Genomic DNA, 19,557 nt, shown 5'->3' on the forward strand with positions numbered 1-19,557 from the left:
AAGGTATATTTCCAGATGTCCTGAAAACTGGTAAGATAACACCTGTATATAAGAAAGGTAACCCTGAAGAAATTGAGAACTACCGTCCTATCTCCACACTGTCTGTCTTCGGTAAAATCTTCGAAAAGCTCATTTACTCAAGAATATACGGATTTGTTAGCTCTCAAGGAGCCATATCGGAGACATAGTTTGGATTTAGGCAATCCCATTCTACATCTCATGCAGTCAATTACTCTGTAGATTTAATTACAAAATCTCTTAAACTTAAGAATCGTGTTCTAGGAATATTCATTGACTTAAGCAAAGCCTTTGACACTATCGACCATTCAACACTACTTATAAAATTAGAGGGCTGTGGAATTAGAGGAGTAGCAAATAACCTTATAAAAAGCTACTTAACAAATAGACTACAATACACCGAAGTTGTGGGAGAAAAATCAGACACCCTATCTATTCAATTTGGTGTCCCGCAGGGTTCAATACTTGGACCTCTCCTATTTCTCCTCTACATGAACGACATCTCAAACAGTTCTAAACTAGGATCATTTGTTACATTTGCTGATGATACCAATATATTTGTTGTAGGAAAAACAAAACGTGAGGCCTATGAACGTGGAAATAAGCTTCTTTCATCATTGCAGTCTTACATGCGAGCAAATAAGTTACATATAAATATGTCCAAGTGCTGCGACATACACTTCAAGCCTCCCACGAAAGGTTCTAAGTCAGAGACTCTATCAGATGATGAAGTAGGACTTACTATAGACAACTTTCCGATAAAAAAGTTTCATCCACTAAATTCCTTGGAGTTATAATTGATGAAAACCTTTCATGGGAAGAACACATTAAAGCCCTTAAGGGGGCCGGGCAGGGGGGGTCTTTATGAAATTTCTCTCGAAATTGATTTTATAGTTGTTTCTGATAGAGGGGAGTGATATCTACCAGATGTTTTTGGTCCCATGGAAAAATTTTGTTCCTAGCCGAAATTATTGCCGGTCAAAGGTCAGCGCTCATGTTATCTTGAAATTGAAAATTAGCTGGGTGTGCATTTTCCTTTGTCTTACTAACGTGTGTGAGCGCAGTGTAGTGAGAAAGTGTTTTTAACAGATTTATTATTAGACTTAGGATTATGATTTTTAATATATTACATTGATATAAGATTTATTTTTGATAGGTACTTAATAAAGTTGATGAATTTCCCTCCCTATTAAAATTTTAAACCCATTTAGTGAAAATTGATAAACGAAGATCTAGATATTGATACATATTATAACCAACATTGCTTATATTCTGCCTTGTAAACAAAGAGCAAATCTTCTTAATGCCTTCTTCCTGTCCTAAAACTAAAACTTCATCCTATTAAAGTAAAGGCCAGTTGTTACCACAAGCTATTATACCGTCCCTCTCAAAAACATGCCTCAGCCTCCATCAAAAACAATTTTAGTTTTCAGTCCTTCTAGTTTCCAAAAATCTACCGAGCTAGTGTTCTGGTGTGCACAAAAGCCCCTAAGCCCGTGCATTCCTTGCCCCGCTAGCTGCCAGTCCTTGACAAACTTCCAATAGCAAAGATCAACTAGTCATTTACAAATTGAGCACTATACAATTTTAATTGTTTTAAATATTTGACTTTGTAAAATGAGCTAAAACATTGATTTATTAGTTTCATTGATTTATTAGTTTCATTGAATTGTATTGCGCGAGCGATTTTCAATCGCGCGCCCTGAAAATCGAGTCTAAAAATCTATCTTCTCCTACAGTTTTTGAGCAATCACCTTGAAACTTTCAGGATATGTTCTAAGGACCATTTAGAAACTTCTGGTCTATCAGAATTTTAAAATAGGCCTTAGAAAAGTTTTTATTCGATTTTGAAAATCTTGGACCTGAAAAAATCGTCAAAAAACGAGGTCCAAGATTTTCAAAATCGAATAAAAACTTTTTTAAGGCCTCTTTTAAAATTCTGATAGACCAGAAGTTTCTAAATGGTCCTTAGAACATATCCTGAAAGTTTCAAGGTGATTGCTCAAAAAATGTAGGAGAAGATAGATTTTTAGACTCGATTTTCAGGGCGCGCGATTGAAAATCGCTCGCGCAATACAATTACACATGAGCGCTGACCCTTGACCGGCAATAATTTCGGCTAGGAACAAAATTTTTCCATGGGACCAAAATTATCTGGTAGATATCACTCCCCTCTATCAGAAACAACTATAAAATCAATTTCGAGAGAAATTTCATAAAGACCCCCCCCCCCTGCCCCCTTAAGCGAAATCTAAATCATTCCACTTCCACCTTATGTCGACTTCGCTGCTCCCTTCCAGAATTTCTACATCAACAACTATACTATACTTTGTTTGAATCCCATCTCTCTTACTGTATATCTGTCTGGGGTGGGGCAGCGAAGCATCGTATAAGCTCTCTGTTTACCGCCCAGAAGTACTGTCTTAGGGTTATGTTCAGTGATAGGGAGGCTTACCTTGATAAGTTTAAGACCTGTGCACGTACCAGACCAATAGGGCACCAAAGACTTAACAACAAGTTTTTCATAAAAGAACATACTAAACCGCTATTCAAACATAATAATATCCTAGCTATCCAAAATCTCTATACATACCACTGTTACCTCGAGCTCTACAAGATAATGAAATTTCGTGCTCCAATATCCTTACATGAAGGCTACACATGCTCGACAAGGAAGCCGACCCTACTTATTTGTCAGGCTGACCCACCTGATAACCATAATACAAGATCAACCAAAATTTTTAACATGATTACTCCAAAAATTAGAATGGATGACTTTACCATGAGTGTGATGTGTTTGCGGGGAAAGCTTAAACGTGCACTATTAAATAATCAACACAGCCACGCCCCGCTTGATTGGACAATCAAAGATTTTGACTGCAACAATATTGTCTTCGAAAGATCATTACTTGCTGGTCACACACATGTCAGCGAAATTCCCCTAGTCTAGTGTTTTCCAAGTCTTGTTCTGTGAGTAAAGTATGTGTGAGAAAGTCTTTAATAAAATAAAATGAATGTATATTTTTGAATTTTTAACATTTAATTTGATAATGCAGTATAAAGAAATTTTTAATTAGCACTGTATAGTTTAAGATATTTATATTAGCTTATTATAACCATTGATACAACGACCATAATTTTTCAACAGCTCTCCAATATCCATCTTAAAGTTGCATCTTATATCCTCAAACTACACAATTTAAACTTAGGCATATATATAGTGTAGACTTTCTGTCACAACAAGACTGTAACCCATAGTAACAAACACAAATAGAACCCCTAACGTCTGTTAACAATTTTCTTCTGATCCTCATATGAGCCCTGTCTCTAAAAACTCAACTGAACTAGCGTTTTGGTGTGTGCAAAAGCTTTCAGGCACGCACATTCCCTGCCCCGTTAGTTGCCTGTCCCTTCAAAATCAAACTAACAGTCAAGGACAAAAAGTCATACACCAAATGAGCATTATATTTTTATAAATTGTTTTACATCTCTTTACTCTGTAAAATGTGCTAAAAATTAAATTTCTTGTTTCATTGAAATTTCTTGTTTCATTGAAAACCTTTGATAATGATGAAATTACCAAAGTTGTTGTTCCTTGTTATATTAGTGCGTATATTGTATACTGACAGTGACATTTGAGAACCATATGAACAAAACCCCCTTACATCAAATGCTGAATGTACACTGTGGTCAGTGGCGTAACGAAGGGCCCCCGCTGACCAGTGGCGTAACGTTGCCTGTTGGCGCCCCCCTGCCGAAAAGGCGCCCCCCTGTTGGCGCCCCCTCCCCTTTTGGTGCCCCTCCCTAAAATTGAACAAATTAGGTGATTTTAGAGAATACGCCGGTAAAATCTCTAAAAAAGTGTGTATCTAGAGCAAAACGCGCAGTTTTGCTAATACTTTAGTTAAGTTTTCGAAATTGTCCCACATTCAAACGACGATTTGGCGCCCCCCTAAGACGGCGCCCCCCTGCACAGCAGGGTCAGCAGGGCCCTTTGTTACGCTACTGCCGCTGACCCCGCTGTGCGGGGGGGGGGCGCCGTCTTAGGGGGGGCGCCAAATCGTCGTTTGAATGTGGGAAAATTTCGAAAACTTAACTAAAGTACTAGCAAAACTGCACGTTTTGCTCTAGATACAAATTTTTTTAGAGATTTTACCGGCGTATTCTCTAAAATCACCTAATTTGTTCAATATTAGGGAAGGGCACCAAAAGGGGAGGGGGCGCCAACAGGGGGGCACTTTTTTGGCGGGGGGCGCCAACAGGCAATGTTACGCCACTGACTTTGGTCATCGAGTTTAGCTCTATCAGTTGTGTTGGCTGTAGCCTGAAAGTCATTAGGATTGACAGGGAGTAAAATAAGGGGATTTTATCCGAACAGCATCTATGGTATAATTGAAATGAGTTAATGAGGAATTTCGCTTAAAGATAATTTCAAAATCTGTTGTTGCCTCAAAATATTACTTGTCAACACTCCACCAGATGCTAAAAATATCAAAAGATTTTATCTACGAATCAACCTTTTCATACAAACAATGGCTCGATCTGATGGCTTTGCGTTCCAAAAGAAAACAACAATTTCAAGAGAACAACAATTTTATTTAGTATCAATTAAAGCAAACAAAAATATATTTTATATATAACTAGCACAACCTTTAGACCAGATATCTTTGGGACTTGCAGTAGCAAGAGAGTGGCTAGAAGGTATATACCTTTTACAAAAATACCTCCAAATGAATCCAGGGTGATACAGGATCAGAGAGTGCAGACCATGAAGTTTTCGCACCCACCCTTGCCCAGTGGCGCAACGAAGGGTCCTGCTGACCCCGCTGTGTGAGGGGCGCTAAATTGTCGTGGGACAATTTCGAAAAACTGTGCATTTTGCTCTAGAAACACTTTTTTAGAGATTTTACCGGCGTATCCTCTAAAATCATCTAATTTGTTCAATTTTAGGGAGGGGCACAAAAAGGGGAGGGGGCGCCAACAGGGGAGCGCTTTTTGAGCGGGGTGCCAACAGGCAACATTACGCCACTGCCCTTGCCTCCTGAATTCTTGGTTGGATGTAGACATTAATGCAAACTGTGAAAACTGGCCACGGGCCTAAATATTACATATCAATCAATTACAATGCATTAATATTACCAATATTAAAAACTATCGAAAATATTCAAGAAAGTATTCTCTAGCCAAAGGGCTCAATATTTAAATCTAAATCTTCAATATTGTCTGGTTTATATCGCAACTTGGGCCCTCTGTCCCCCCTTATCGAAATAACCGTTGTCTTTAATACCTCAAAGCGCAAGCGCTTTCTAAGATATGTAACTGAGTCTGCGTTGCGCTTCGACTCCCATGCCTCCTGTTGTGGAGAAAACTAAAGGTGTAAAGGTAGCTTTTTCCACTTCTAGGACCCTTGCATTATATGCTCTTTTCTTCTCAGTCTCGTAAGCCAAATACATCATAGGAATTGGTTTAGCGGCGTTGGTTGGGGCAGGAGCGTGAAACACTCTTACATCAAAAAATGCTCTTTCCAACGCATTCCAAACTGATCTTGCTGAAATATCTAGTCGGGCTTGATCTCCAGTTACTGTACCTCGTGGTAATTGCATGCCGCTGACTGGAAGAAGAGGGGGCTCTGTCTGAACGTCTTTGCATTTGACTGTCCGCATGATATTAGCTATTGTATCTCGAAGTGAGTTATGCCTCAAGGTCACATAACCCCCAAGTTTACACGTGAGGGCATGGTTTGCGGAGTAGGAATCACCACAAGTACAAAGTTTTGGACAATCTTTCAGCTTCAGGTTATATCTTAAAGCTATAGCATCTGAAAACTGTTGCTTATTCAGGAGATAACCATAGCTTTTGAGTGGTAAGGTGGTTAGCCAGGAACTTGCACCCTTCTCTGCTGCTAGCTGTAACATAAGTTTAGATGTTCGTGGCAGAGACTCCTGAATTGCCTCCTGTCTTCTGGTGTAATACTCATTGCGATCTTTACTGATGGATGTCTTGATTTCATGGCTTTTATCCTTGTCTTCAAGATAGTTTGGCTTAGTATAGCCGTTTTTAGCAAAACTGTAGCTTTGACTGAATACAGGAACTCTGAGTTGGCCAGTTCTGTTATTATAGGGATACCCAGCCCTCCATACCTTGGTGGTAGAGAAAAGATCTCTCTAAGAGTGTCAGTGCAACTAAATGCTCTATCAAGGATTGCTGGAATGAACTCCTCTCTGATGGTAAGTTCGAGTGGTTGAAGTCTATCTGCTATTTCAGGTGTAGTCCTACACACATAGTTCCATCTTTTCGAAAGTCCATATACAAATGCAGAGTATGCAACTTGAGGCTCTCTTGATGCAATTCCTGCTAATTGCTTCACGTCACGACACCATTCCTCCACTTTCTGGTCTATAAAGCTGTGATGCCCTTCTATTGACCCAATAAAACTGCCTAAATACCCTTTCCTAACCGTTGTGATGTTGACATCAGGAAACATCTCTTTTGCAGCTTGTTCAAAATCAGGCTTCACCACTATCCATGTCTTGGCAGGTTTTGGCTGGTATCCAAACCCTGGTCCATTGCGACACAAAGTTTTCCACCATTTTTGCAGCCCAACTAACTTTCCTCCTGCAGCTGAGTCATCAGCATACCAAATCTGTTTGGTGCCTTCTATGTTGTGTGTAGAGTAGATTAAGGGCATAGTTGCACAAGCATAGAAACCCATGGCAGGTGGATCTCCTTGAGTAGTGCCAGATTCACTTAAGATCATCTCCTCTCCGCCAGATATAAATAACTCCGCAGGGGATCTGTAGATGTTCATCAGATATGTTGCAGCCTCTGGGCAAACCACATACATGTTATTAAGTGCTGCTTCTCTGTTCAACAAATTGAAAGCATTCTCAGCATCAACAAAGATCATTGCTTCTGTATCAGGGGTTTCAAAGAGCTCTCTGGCTGCATGGACTGCAGCCTCCACTCCTCCTTGAAGGCCCGCACAAACCTGAATAGGTGCTGTTGAGGTAGCAAAATCTTCTTGCAATGTCACCATAACTGATTTGCCAACAATTCTTCTGATAACCTCACCAATCCCTATAGGGCGCACCCCGGGCTTCTTATCCAGAGGCACCAGACTACAAGCAGTGAAGGATTTCAGTAAATCAGGGTCAACATATCTGACACAAAGGACTCTCACCATGTTTGCAATAGCGCTACAAAGAGCATCTGACTTTTTCCCGAACTGCTTTGAACACAGAATCCGTTTCCACCCGTCAGAATCCAAGCCTGAAGGCCCTCCAGCACCCTGAACTTGCTTGGCTACATTCCTGATCCTGTCTCCGTCTATGCTATCAAATAAATGACCGGTTCCACATGTCTAAATGGGCCATTAAGGCAACTGCCTTCTGGGGCTGGGGTGGCTTTCGGATGTTTCTCCTTGAGGACTTTAATAACTTCTGCTGTGGGGTTAAGTGCACATGTTGCTCTCTCTCCTATCCAGCGCATTGCCGCAGATACTTTTCCCTCCATCATCAGTCGAGTGAACACCTTTTCAATCTGTCCCTTCTCGTACTTCCTTCCTCCAATCCTCCTCTGGATTTCTCTACCTTCTCTCAGGAGTTCAGTCAACTTTCCCTCTTGCCATAGTTCCATTCTTCGTTTCAAGGCTTTGCTGTGGTCTGCAGTCTTTGATTTCTTGGTTGGCTTCTGAAGCAGCAAGGCCGGCATTTTCATTAAGAGTGTCAAACAAATTCTCTCCATAGCACTGCCTGATCCAAAGTTGTTAACAACCTTGGTCATCTCCTCTATGAACACCTTGCCAATCACCCCTGAGGGGAGAATAAATAGATTTCTCTTCCATTGAACAATCTCATCGTAAATTTCCTCACACTTAATCTTCACTTCTTCACCTTTCCATGGACCTAACAAAAGGAGGGGGAGATCTGTGAACTCTCGTAGTCAGGAAGTGAGCACTGAATAGCCGGAGCCTCAACCATTACTTCTTGCTCATCAACTTCACTCCTTATCTCTTTAATCGCTGCCGTGAGTAGGTCGTCTTCTCTTTGGGTTCCTGTAACATCAGGGTCTCCTAGTTCCAGAAGGAACTGAGTTAACTGAGTACTATTTTCAGAAGTTGATTGTATATCAACACACTCGTTACAGAACCAACCAGTGGAAGTGTTTATAAGCTGTTCATAGATTAGGCTACTCATGTTAATACAAGTACAGTGGAACCATCTTTCGCAACTATTGCAGCAAACTGCCGCATCAAGGTCAGTACACAGAGAGGAACAAACAGGGCAGGTATCATTGGTCTCTCCGGAGATGTCAGTTGAGGTCTGGCTGTCAGATGTAACTTCCCTTAGATTATCAGGCTGAAGCAGAATGTCTAATGTACTGTCCGAGCTTGATCCACTTCTGATGTCAATTTCTGGTACCAGTGTGCCACCAAAAGGAACCAACTGAATACAGTCTACTTCATTGTTAGATTTAGATCTGGTTTTCATCATTTCCAACCCAAAAACGGGGACCACCACTGTTTTCCGAGTCGATTACCAGCAGGAGCTGTAGCTTACCGCTGACAGTCCCTACTGGATGCGGGTCTCCTTAACAGTAGTGGATCCGAATTTGGGATCTGATGGAGTAATCTCGACACCAGAGGGTTTTAAGTAAGTAAGTAAGTAAGTAAAGATTATGACATTACATCATCGCAAGTGTCTGAAAAAAATATCATTGCACTAAATAGAAAAAAAAAAAAAATGCAAATAATGCAAACTTGGTCGTTTATACTCCAAGTAAAGTCTCTTGTTAAAAAAGTAGTATAATTTATCTCTGTAGTTAACTTCATTCAATAATAACAATATCTATATCAGTATCAATATCAATATCAAATAAACTAAACTAACGAATAAATTATGAAATATTAATTCTATCTGACACAAATTTGTAAATTAAGGTGTTCAATAATTGTAACATTACATCAAGTGGTTAAAAACGCCCAAAATCGATCTGATTCAGTCCATAGTACAATCATGATAGTAATAGTATGTGCTGCTGCAATTAGATTACAGCAATTAGAAATTGTTTCCAAGTATCTTTTAAGTCAGCGGCCTATGATTGTATTAATAGTGCTTTGGCTCTAAATTTTATCAAGTTAACGCAAACGGAAGTTTCTAGGCAATTGCTTGAACTGAGAATTTTGTATGAGCAGTGTTCCAAAGCTTGGCTGCATTTAACAAAAAGGTATTTGATTTATTTAGAAAAATAATCGTTAGACTCGTTGTACGTTTGAAATATTGATGGCCTCATAAAGGGAGTATTGGCAGTAATACCCTATGATCTTAGATAATTCTGAAATGCAGTTTTGAACCGTTAGAATTTTTAGTTTATTAAACATGAGTTTTGTATGCTCTTTTTCAAAATGTTTATTGCTTAATTTTTGTATGCCATATGGTTTAGTTCGTGCACATGTTGATTTTTTTATAAATATGCGTCGAGATCACCAAAAATAATTTTTATACAGTGCTTCTGTATGATTAAAAAAATTAGTATTTATTTTTAACTATTTACTTGTCACCTGATATGAGGACCCCAGGCTATTATTTGGCGGAATGACAGGCTGAGCGCGGCCCAGTAATTTACTTGTAGGTTTACAACCTACCAGGACGCGCGCCGAGTTGGACAGATATTTTACGAGTATCACCCGTTAACTATTTACATACTATAGCTTAAATAAAATGCAAGCTATGCGCTATATTGTATACTATGCTGCTTCGGAAAATAATGGATGATTTGGATAATAAGTAATTACTATACATTAACTACTAACATTTAATGTACAGCTTATGTTTTAAATAATCCTCCTCCAAGTTTAATAGAATTAAATGCCGCGCCACAGCTAATAATTTTTGAATTATTTGTTTAAGATTTCTGTACGCCGCGCATTACTCAGCACCGAAAATATTTTGAAAAATCGAGCGCTTCACCGAAATTTCCTCAAATTAAGATTGTTTTGAATAGTTAATAAAGTGATCTGTTTAAATCGTGCTTTGCTTTGTGTCTATTATATGGATACCGCCATTTGTAAGGTTTTATTTCTTTTCAATTGATAGTCTGTGCATTACTTCCATGTCCATTTTTTTGCATCACTTACAGCAATGTAGCATTTGATTAATATTTGTTGTTCTGTAGGCTGAGCTTTTGCTACACATTCCATATCCCTTCATGACTTGTATATTCCTTTTATGGCTTGCCGGCTAAGACTGACACAGTTGTTAACGCTTATACAACTGTTCTGTATGGAAAGCTTTCGATTTCATTTTGTTCCTAATTTGTTTTCTTGAAATTGTTGTTTTCTTGAATTGCTCTTAAATCTCTCCTAAATAATGTGCAGTTTAAAGGCATAGATAGTTTAAATAGTAACCGATCCTGAATATTGTATGGGTGCTCATTTCATACACACTTACGTATGCATTGGCAATCAAGCAGCCTCGCATGCACTTCCATTACATGCACTCGACCATGCCATTCAGTATTCAGAAGTATTCAGATTGTTTGTATATTTGGAGTTCTATAGATTTTTATAGAAATTTAAATATTTTAGGGAATTTCATCTTTATTATCTTGAATATTATTTTGATAGGCTGATGAGTTTCATACAGAGATCTCTCTTGGTCATCATCCATTTTTCATATTTTTTGTAAGAAAACCTGCTAACCTTTCTTGGCTATATTCTTGTTAGCTGTATCTGCCTTATTTAGTCAGGATTTAATTTTCAGTTTTAAACTTAATAGTTTCACTCCCATCCAAGGCGAGATGCACAATCTCTAATGTCAATTAGGTATCATTTATAGCTGAGCATAAGGGTTAAATTTAAATTATTTAACCTTTTGGTGCTGTATAAAAATAACATTAATTTATTATTATTATTATTGTGCATGCTCCAAAAATCTCACCTCTTAAACTTATTGCTTAGCTGATATTGAGCTTGGAATGAAACATAGTATAATACAGTAATCTAAATCAGTGGTGTAACGTTGCCTGTTGGCAAAATGTAATCTTAGATTACTTAAAGAGTATGTTATTGCTCACATGAAGGGGACGGTTAATAATAAGTTAAATTATCAGCTACTTGAGATTTTAAAATAAATGTAAGATTACAAGAGTATCATCAAAAAACTCATTGATAATTTCATAGTTAAAAGTTTTGTGATCAAAACTGTATTCCTAATAAAATAATTGAACAGCTTTTTATGAAAAAGAAACTTACTTCCGATACCGCACATTGACATATGGTGTAAATTTTAATTCATATTACGTTTATGTCCACTTAAAGCTTCATTGGTTAATAGTCTCAGGAATTGATAAAACATCTCATCCCCACCATATTTTTAAAAAATATGTTTAACATTGATGTAGAATACCAATTATAAAGTAATATGAGATGTTTAAGTTTGTGAACCCAGTCGGCACTATATTTTCTGCACTCATAGCAGTTTGTTAAATATCAGGATTTACATTGGTAAGTCTGCAGCTTTATTTTCGATAATGTCAAGTTCTAGTCGCTTTTCTTTCTTGGCATCCTGCTCTGTTGCCATGGTTGGGTCTTTGATCCATTCATTCCTTCGCAGTGCTACTGCAAGAAATATTACTGCAATGATAATGATAGAAAGTCCTCCATTCATGTAGAAAAAGGTATTCCACCTTCTCTTGAACAAGTTCTCGTAGTCCTGTTCTGGTAGTCCTTGTTTTTTATCAATTGTTGTCATCCAAACTCTAACCAGTGGACAGAGAAAGCCTCCTAGTGTGCCAATTCCATTAAACAAGCCAAAGATCACAGCGGAATTTGCAGGATCAATTTCATAGTTGATTGTAACAATGGACCCACTAAATGCTGTTCCCCATGTTGCCCATGTGATGAAGATCATTGCTATTGCACCTGGTAAATTTGGAAAAAAGGGCAGCAGGAAATAACCCACAATCCGTATAAGTTGGGGGAGTATCAAAAATGCAATTGATCTCTTGAGCCAGGTGACGTTTCTATCAACTAATGGCAAAAGAAACATGAACACTCCTGTTGTAATTGAGCATCCCAATCCACCACCAAGTTGAATATAGGAGACATCAGGAGTAGATGCACCAAGAATCTCGTGCAGGTAGAAAGGAGTTCCAGTGAGGAGAACAAATAATTGGAAAACGTCAAAAAAGGCAAAGATGCAAAATGCCCAAACATATAGCCGGGTGGCAATATTTTTCAAGGTTGAAAGTGTTATTTTGTTCTGCTTTCCAGTGTCCAAGAGTTGCTGAGCTTTTATCTTTTCTACATAAAGTTCCCTCTCATCATTGTGCATTGCCCTGAAATAATTGAGTCTGCAGATAATCCATTGTATTGTAATCCATTAGTATTTAAATACAATCAGATTACAATAAACAACATTAAGCCACTTTATTGGAACTGTGTAACATATATATTAAAAAGGGTAATATTTCCAATCTGAGAATAAACTCAGTTTTAGTCACTAGATTATTGCTTACCATGAATCCAGTGGGTTTTTCGGTACAAAGATGGTAAGCAGACCAGCCATGACGAAAAATGTGCAGCCATTCAGGTAAAAATAAGCTCTCCATCCGGCTCTACTAGAAAGGAGCCCTGCTATCGCTTGACCAATTGGTTGCCCAATCTGTATGGTTATTCCTGTATGATAAAAATTAAGTTAAAACTTCTATTTTCATACTGGAAAAATTTCTCTGTGAAAGTATGAAGGATGTACACTTAACAGTTTACTGTAATGAAGATGAGTACCAAGATGAAACTTCAATGAAACGAAAAGTTTTCAATGAAACGAAAAGTTTTATTTTACATTTTTTTAATCATAAATAAAATAAGAGCTTAAACCACGAATTAGTTAGCTAGAGGTAAACTTGAGAAATATTTTTGGTGATTGTATATAATTATTTAAAAAACTTTATTTGGTTGTTAGTATTTTAATTATGGTAGGTGGTTGAATTTAGTGAGACAAGGTCAGTTTCTCTATTATCTTGAACTTACCAACAAATGAGATGAATGCTTTGCTCTCATTTCCAATGCACCAGATTGTGGCAAACTCCATCAAGCCTGACATAAAAATGCTTGCACCAAAACCCCTGACTGTCTGAAGGAATAAGACAGTTATTCATCATTTAGATATGAACAATTGCAACAATGGTTTATTTTATACTGAATTTTAATCACAAATTCTTGAAATTAACATTCATCAATCTGATTTTTACTAACCTGCAGAATAATAGCTAGAGTTACAGAATACTGGACAGTTGTAGCAAAAGTCAGTTGAATTATTCCAGAAACCACTGCTATAATTCTAAAAGCCCAGTTTATACCTGAAATTGGTTCACTTCATTTATTGTCATCTAATTGAGTGAGTTCAAGGACTTTGATTCGTTAATAAACTAGTTTATTTCTTGAAATCATGTTTTGAAATATACATCTGAAGGCTCACCAAGCTTTTTAGCGATTGTTGTAGGGATGACCTGTAAACAATATCCGTAGAAGTAGCAGCCCAACAGCACTGCTTTAGTACTTTCCGACCAGCAGAATTCCCCTTTGTCTAAAGGATTCGTACAGTTTGTCTTTGCCATTCCACCGATCATGGCCAGTGCTAGCCCTTGACTGAAGAATGTGGTTGAATATGTAGGATTGTTAGGCGACAACAAATTATTAATGATTTACCAGCTGATGCCTTTATCACTTCGTATTTATACTTGAAAAACGCTACTCTTATCTATGAAAAGAATTGAAGGGAGTCTAAGTTACCTGGAAGTTTGATCGGTGAGGAAGGTCAGTATCAACAGTGATAGCACAACGAATCTGTATTTTGTCTTAACGGTATCTACCACTTTTGATAGCAAAGGCTTTTCTATGATGAGCTCGTCCTCCATTTTAAGTACAACCTTGAAAATTGATGATTTTTCGATTTCTATTCACTGACAAGCATCAAACAAAAAAATTCTTAAACTCACGTATTATAGGTCCGCAGAATGCCATCCAAAATGGTGAAAAAACGAGACAACTGTAAGCAGATAAAATCATCATTTAACGATAATATGAGTATAGGTAGACAATACACATGGTTTCAACCATAATAGCAACATATCCGAAGTGAGGGGGAATATTTGGATACTGTGCATACGTGGCTACTTTATATAGTAGCCAAGTATGCACAGTATATATATAATATATAGTAACTTCATGTTGCAGTATACAAACATTGATTTGTTTAGTGTTTTCAGGCAATTGATGCTGTCATTCAATATCCATCATGATAAAAATAGCTATGGACACTAATATGAGTGTTAAATTAGGAATAAGTTTAAATATCACAGAGTCAATCTAAAATGCAGTTATAGATATAGTTTGGGTTGATCCTAAATGTCATGGCTACCAATGCTCATGCTGGGGAGATGATCCATATTTGTTTTGACACGTGACAGTGATTCTGGGTTTTGATTGATCAATCCTGGAAGCTGATTGAATAATCGCTGTCACAGTGTCACGTGTAAGAATAACATGGTTATAGATTTATGAACTGCTAAAAATAAAAACTATTTTATAAACGAATGTTGCCATCACAACCTAAACAACATTTCACAACCCAAGTAATTTAAACTTCTATGAATTTCTAACGGATCTAACGCATATAAAGATAAGGCACCATAATTCTGACTGAACGAATGACCTGACACAGACTGCAACCGACTTTTGTACCTAGGTCCTACAATCACCAGATCCCAAACGAGCTTTGATAGGTGCATGCTCCGAGGCGACATTCAGTATCTGTTCCATTTAATTATATCAAATTGGTCATATGAACATGATCAGAAGCTAGCATATGATTTGAGCGTCAGGATTTATCTTCTACCTCCAACCTGGCAACGCCAATTATCACCAATCTTCTGAAGACGTGAAGACGTCCTCGTGTCCCGTACATGTATGTGCTGGTGGGAGCACTGATGGTGGGAGCAGGGTATTTAGCCCTGTCTTTACTAACATATTTTCTTTTCTTATCTCCAGTTTAGTAAAGTTTGCCGGCCTGCGGAGGGTCTGGTCCAGGTTGAGCCAGAATGTTTCTAATTCGAGCCAGGGTGTTTCTAATTCGAACCAGGATGTTTTCAATAAGAGCGCCTCTTCCTCCAATCATACCAATATAAATGACGTCTTATCGGCTTTCATACCATTGTCTGTTAATTATATGATTGGAGTAAATTATGCAATTTTATGATAATCAAATTACTCTGCCCTTCTAATTACCGGCAGGTGACTCCTCACGTTTAGTTTATCGGTATCTGATATCGGCATTTGGCAAGAAACCGTATATTTTAAAACTAAATTAATGTTTGGATTATGCGGGGAAATGTTGCATGGTGTGAGATTTTAATTTTATGAACAGTATTTTTTTAACAAAAATTATCTAATATAGGATGTCTGGAAAAGAAAATAATTATAAAGTGGGTGACTGTGTCTGGGTCAAACTGAAAGGATTTCCTCACTGGCCAGCAAGAGTTGATAAGATAGAAAATAAGAAGTACACGGTAAGTTTAATTTGGTGAATTTGAACCTCATTTCCTTAGACGAGACTTGTTAAGTTGCTACAGTTATTCCTTTAATTTTCCCACCGACATACATAATTACATTATTTAATTATTACATTATTTAATTACATGCTCTTTACTCTTCAGATTCACCGTGTTTGTTTGGAAAATAAAACAGTCTGACATTTTCTCTCAGACAAAAATAGTTTCATTACAAACTTCACCTATCTTCACCTCGCAGATGTTTTACTTTGGAACACACGAAGTTGGGAAACAAAAGAAGAACACCCTGCTCCCTTTCGCGCCGTACCGGGACAAGTTCACTCTGTTCAAGGGATCCTATCCCAAGGTGTTACTGGAGGGAGTGTTAGAGGCGGAGGTTAACCCGGGTGCTAAACCTGACGACACTCTTTCTGGTCTCAACTCGGATGCTCAGGTATAGTTCTGACGAAATAATTTAGAACATTTAGTAGCTCTAATTCCGGAGAATTTATAAAAAGGCAAGATTAACACCAAATGCAGACGTCTGGGTATAAAGAAAATAATCAACCGATTTTGAATTGTTCTAAATAGTTTTAAATTAATAAAGACCTGCATTTTCTCAAAATTATAACTTCAAAATCGTTTGCGTCGGTCCCAATTACTCTCCCAATAATTCCAAAGGGGGAAGCTAAAAGTAGTGTTTTACAGTGTATATTTTCAAGACATGTAACCAATTCAGACCCTTTAATTTGAACCTTAATCTCCCAGATTTGGATGGTAATGGGAAAAGAAGGCCAAGAAGATTTCAAGAATCGATTCCCCGAAAGAGCAGCTAAAGCTATTAAAGAAGCAGTGTCTTATACTAAAGGTTTGTGACGTCTGGTATTGGTGTAAAATACTATTTACCAATTTATGAACCAGATGAGAGTTATGTTAGCTGTAATTTCGAATTTCTCCGTACCGAAGGCAAAAAGATCGTAGGGAATAAGTTATCTGGTTCGGATATATGAGGTTGCCAAACTAGGAACCGACCGGATATCCGGCTGAATCCGGATCCGGCCGGATATCTGGCTTCAATATATCCGGTTCCGGCTCCGGTTTTTAAAAATTTGCCGGATTTTTGCCGGATATTTCTTTTTTTTAAACGTATTTCTAAAATCTTGAAATGCATATTTTGTCGTCACATTTTAACTCGAATCCCTTAAATCAAACATTTTGTGACTTATAGGTGCGGACGTTGAAAAACCAAAAAAATATTTTCGGCTCATAATGAACAGGGTAGCATGAAACGTGGAGAAAAGTGGTTTTCAAAAAAACTTCGAAAAACCATTGTCTTAGAAAATTTTCGGTCCGAGTCATTCTCGATACGTATCTCCTGTATCGAGAGCTCCCGCTTCCGAGCTTGTGTTGCAAAGGGGAGGCCTACCTTCCGAGATCACATTACCAGGGGAAGCCTCGAGTCCAAAATTGTGTATCGAGGGGTGGGTGCGGACTTTGAAAAACCAAAAAAATATTTTCGGCTAATAATGAACAGGGTAGCATGAAACGTAGAGAAAAGTGGTTTTCAGAAAAAAATTTGACTTAACAATCGGTGAAAGGTTATAATATTCCCTGCAAATGTTACTACATGTGTCAAATCGGAAGTAGGGAAATAAAGAGTAACCTCAATAATGGACCTGTTATAACTCTGCACCCGTGTCAATATGTTCATTATATGCAAGCCTCTTGATTTATAACCAGTAAATATCATGCAGGAATTGCATGTGTCAGAATGGTATTCAGAATTCTTGCACATTTCGTTTCCTAAACTCGGGTCAGACAGAGTTGATACAGAATAGGTAACAAGGATAAGTACGGACAGTAATGATTGGTTCCAATATTGGAATACTGGTCCCTGATTGGTTCCAATATTGGAAATTTGGAATACTGGTCTCTGATTGGTTCCAATGTATTTATCTAGAGAAATCTACTCTGTATACAATGTCACCTACTCAATCTACCGGGACTGAAACGTCACTAACCAGGTTTACCTTATCACTAGACTACTCCCTCCCACTGCCTACTATCTTATCAGTACAGTACTGAGTACAGAGTACCGGTACTATTCTAGTAAACAGACACACTTAGTCGGGTAGGGAAGTGGGGAGAGACACAGACTTATCATATATATTGCTGACGTAAGCTACTCCTTCGAAAGAAAAAAGGAGCAATCAAATAACAAGTGTTTTACTTGAAGTGTTTTACAAGTGCATTGTCCGCATCCCTCTGTCACGCCTGCTTCTTCTTATCTCATATTATCTCATCGTTGCTGGTCTTTCATGATTCCTCGTCTCTTCACTGTCACAAAATTAACAATTCCTAAACAGAGTACTTGATGAGAGCATGACCGTATCTTAACTGAATTATTAGTTCCCTGCAAGTTACCATGGAAGTCCATGATACTTAATTCCTCGGCAGCTGTATACAATGAAATTAAGCAGTTCCACCTCCCAACTGGATGGTGAACTGGAACTACCAAAATGACTGTACAACAAAGTTTCAAGTAAGAAACAGAAGTTGCTTATACTGAAATCAATGTTCCATAAATATCAATGTTTACTGATAATCACCTGTTTTAAGAAATGAAGCTGGAGCGACTTAAAGAAGGTATAAAAGAAGACACAGATAACAGTTCCGCAGAAGATAACGAAACAGAAACAGAAACAGAAAGTGAAATAGAGGTAACTTTCAACACATCAGCGGGGAGCAGTAAGATAGATACCAGTGATGGTGAACACGTGACCAAAGGCCACGTGGCCAGTGATCACGGAGATACCACTGATAAACATGATCCGAGCTCTGAGGATATGGGGAGAAAACACAGTGGAGAGAAAAGTCGGGTAACTGACGAGAAGAAACATAAACAGGCGGATAAAATAAAGATATTGTCTAGGAAAAGAGTAAACTCTGAGACAGTACCTGGGTAAGCTTTGCTTTGATTCAATCTGAGATCATAATGATATTTGGAAACTTAAACTGACGACTAAATATTTTCTCCTTTAAAAATTCATTATCCTTGTTTTTGTCATGAATGTTCCAAGCAAACTAAAAAAACAAAGCTTGAATTACAAAACTCTTACCCAACTCTGTGCTTATAACAGTTCACACTTACGTCTCAAACAAGATCACTTACTTTCCTCTACATCTAGATCTGAAGATGTGGGTAGCCCCGTCAGAAAGAGAAGACGGACCCAGTCTGAGTCCCTGAGGAACAGTTCCTCAACTGGTACCCGACAAAACACAATCAGCGACCTTACTGACTGTCTCAGGTTAGTAAACACTGACTGTCTCAGGTTAGTACTAACAATATTTTTATTTCATCCGGTTTTTTTTTGTTTTCTTTTTCGTGACTGGCTTACAAAATATACTCATGGACCTGTACTGAGGAAATCTCCCCTAGTATATTACAAGTGTTAAATATTGTACCACCCAGGTATTCACTCAGACAATCCCACCTGAACGTAGGAGCTGCACACATGATACTATCAGACATTGAATCATTGCACGTGACACCTGCAGATAGCATCGAACTCTTAATATCGTCCTTGAGTTTAATTAGTCGCTTAGAGACACTCCCAAAAGTAAGGGACAGAAGCTCAAAACTTCTTTCAGAGATTGATGGTACTGGTAGAAATCCGTAGGAATTATGTATGTTTAATAGGTGGTATGCTTTCTATTTAATTTTTATTTAAGGTTAACTTGATTATTTAATGTTATTATTGTGATTTTGATGTTATGTTCACCGGCGGAGGATATTGCTAGTATGACCCTTGTTTTCACTTCAATGTATCGTTTTAAAATTGTATTGAAATGAAATTGTTTGAACATTGTCAGCCGTATAAAAAGTTACAAAAAGAATTTTGACGTGTCATATTATGTATTTTCTAACTTCGATTGTGTTTCAAATTATACACAAATGAAATTTGTAAGCAATTTCAATTCTATACTCCG

The 19,557-nt window shown here is 37.8% G+C and overlaps 2 protein-coding genes across 2 annotated transcripts in view; one reads left to right on the plus strand and one right to left on the minus strand.

Moving 5' to 3' along the window:
- The window catches only part of LOC134817861 (hepatoma-derived growth factor-like), a 38,208-nt gene extending 18,752 nt beyond the window's left edge, over window positions 1–19,456 (plus strand). Inside the window, exons 2-7 of the mRNA XM_063827210.1 lie at window positions 15,474–15,585; window positions 15,827–16,021; window positions 16,336–16,435; window positions 18,187–18,529; window positions 18,756–18,875; window positions 19,040–19,456. Of these exons, the coding sequence (XP_063683280.1) occupies window positions 15,475–15,585; window positions 15,827–16,021; window positions 16,336–16,435; window positions 18,187–18,529; window positions 18,756–18,875; window positions 19,040–19,247 (1,077 nt within the window). The 5' untranslated portion in view covers window position 15,474 and the 3' untranslated portion in view covers window positions 19,248–19,456. The remainder of the gene's footprint in view (window positions 1–15,473; window positions 15,586–15,826; window positions 16,022–16,335; window positions 16,436–18,186; window positions 18,530–18,755; window positions 18,876–19,039) is intronic.
- On the minus strand, window positions 13,008–14,009 carry LOC134818699 (uncharacterized). Its single transcript, XM_063828339.1, has 4 exons — window positions 13,811–14,009; window positions 13,497–13,666; window positions 13,274–13,377; window positions 13,008–13,151 (listed from the first exon to the last, which is right to left on the minus strand). Exons 1-4 carry the CDS (start codon window positions 13,933–13,935, stop codon window positions 13,008–13,010), a joined length of 543 nt encoding a protein of 180 aa, XP_063684409.1. The 5' UTR covers window positions 13,936–14,009.
- Window positions 19,457–19,557: the final 101 nt, after the last annotated feature.

This window comes from Bolinopsis microptera, chromosome 7 (assembly GCF_026151205.1).
Source record: "Bolinopsis microptera isolate Bmic1 chromosome 7, MBARI_Bmic_1.0, whole genome shotgun sequence".
Taxonomy (NCBI): Eukaryota; Metazoa; Ctenophora; class Tentaculata; order Lobata; family Bolinopsidae; genus Bolinopsis; species Bolinopsis microptera.

Bases quoted from the DNA above. Each gene is read 5' to 3' on its own strand.
- LOC134818699 (XM_063828339.1), bottom strand. From the start codon at position 13,935: ATGGAGGACGAGCTCATCATAGAAAAGCCTTTGCTATCAAAAGTGGTA. The intron at 13,378-13,496 runs GTGAGCCTTCAG...AACCAATTTCAG, and splicing joins AACAATCGCTAAAAAGCTTG to GTATAAACTGGGCTTTTAGA. The intron at 13,152-13,273 runs GTTAGTAAAAAT...TTATTCCTTCAG, and splicing joins CTCTAGCTATTATTCTGCAG to ACAGTCAGGGGTTTTGGTGC.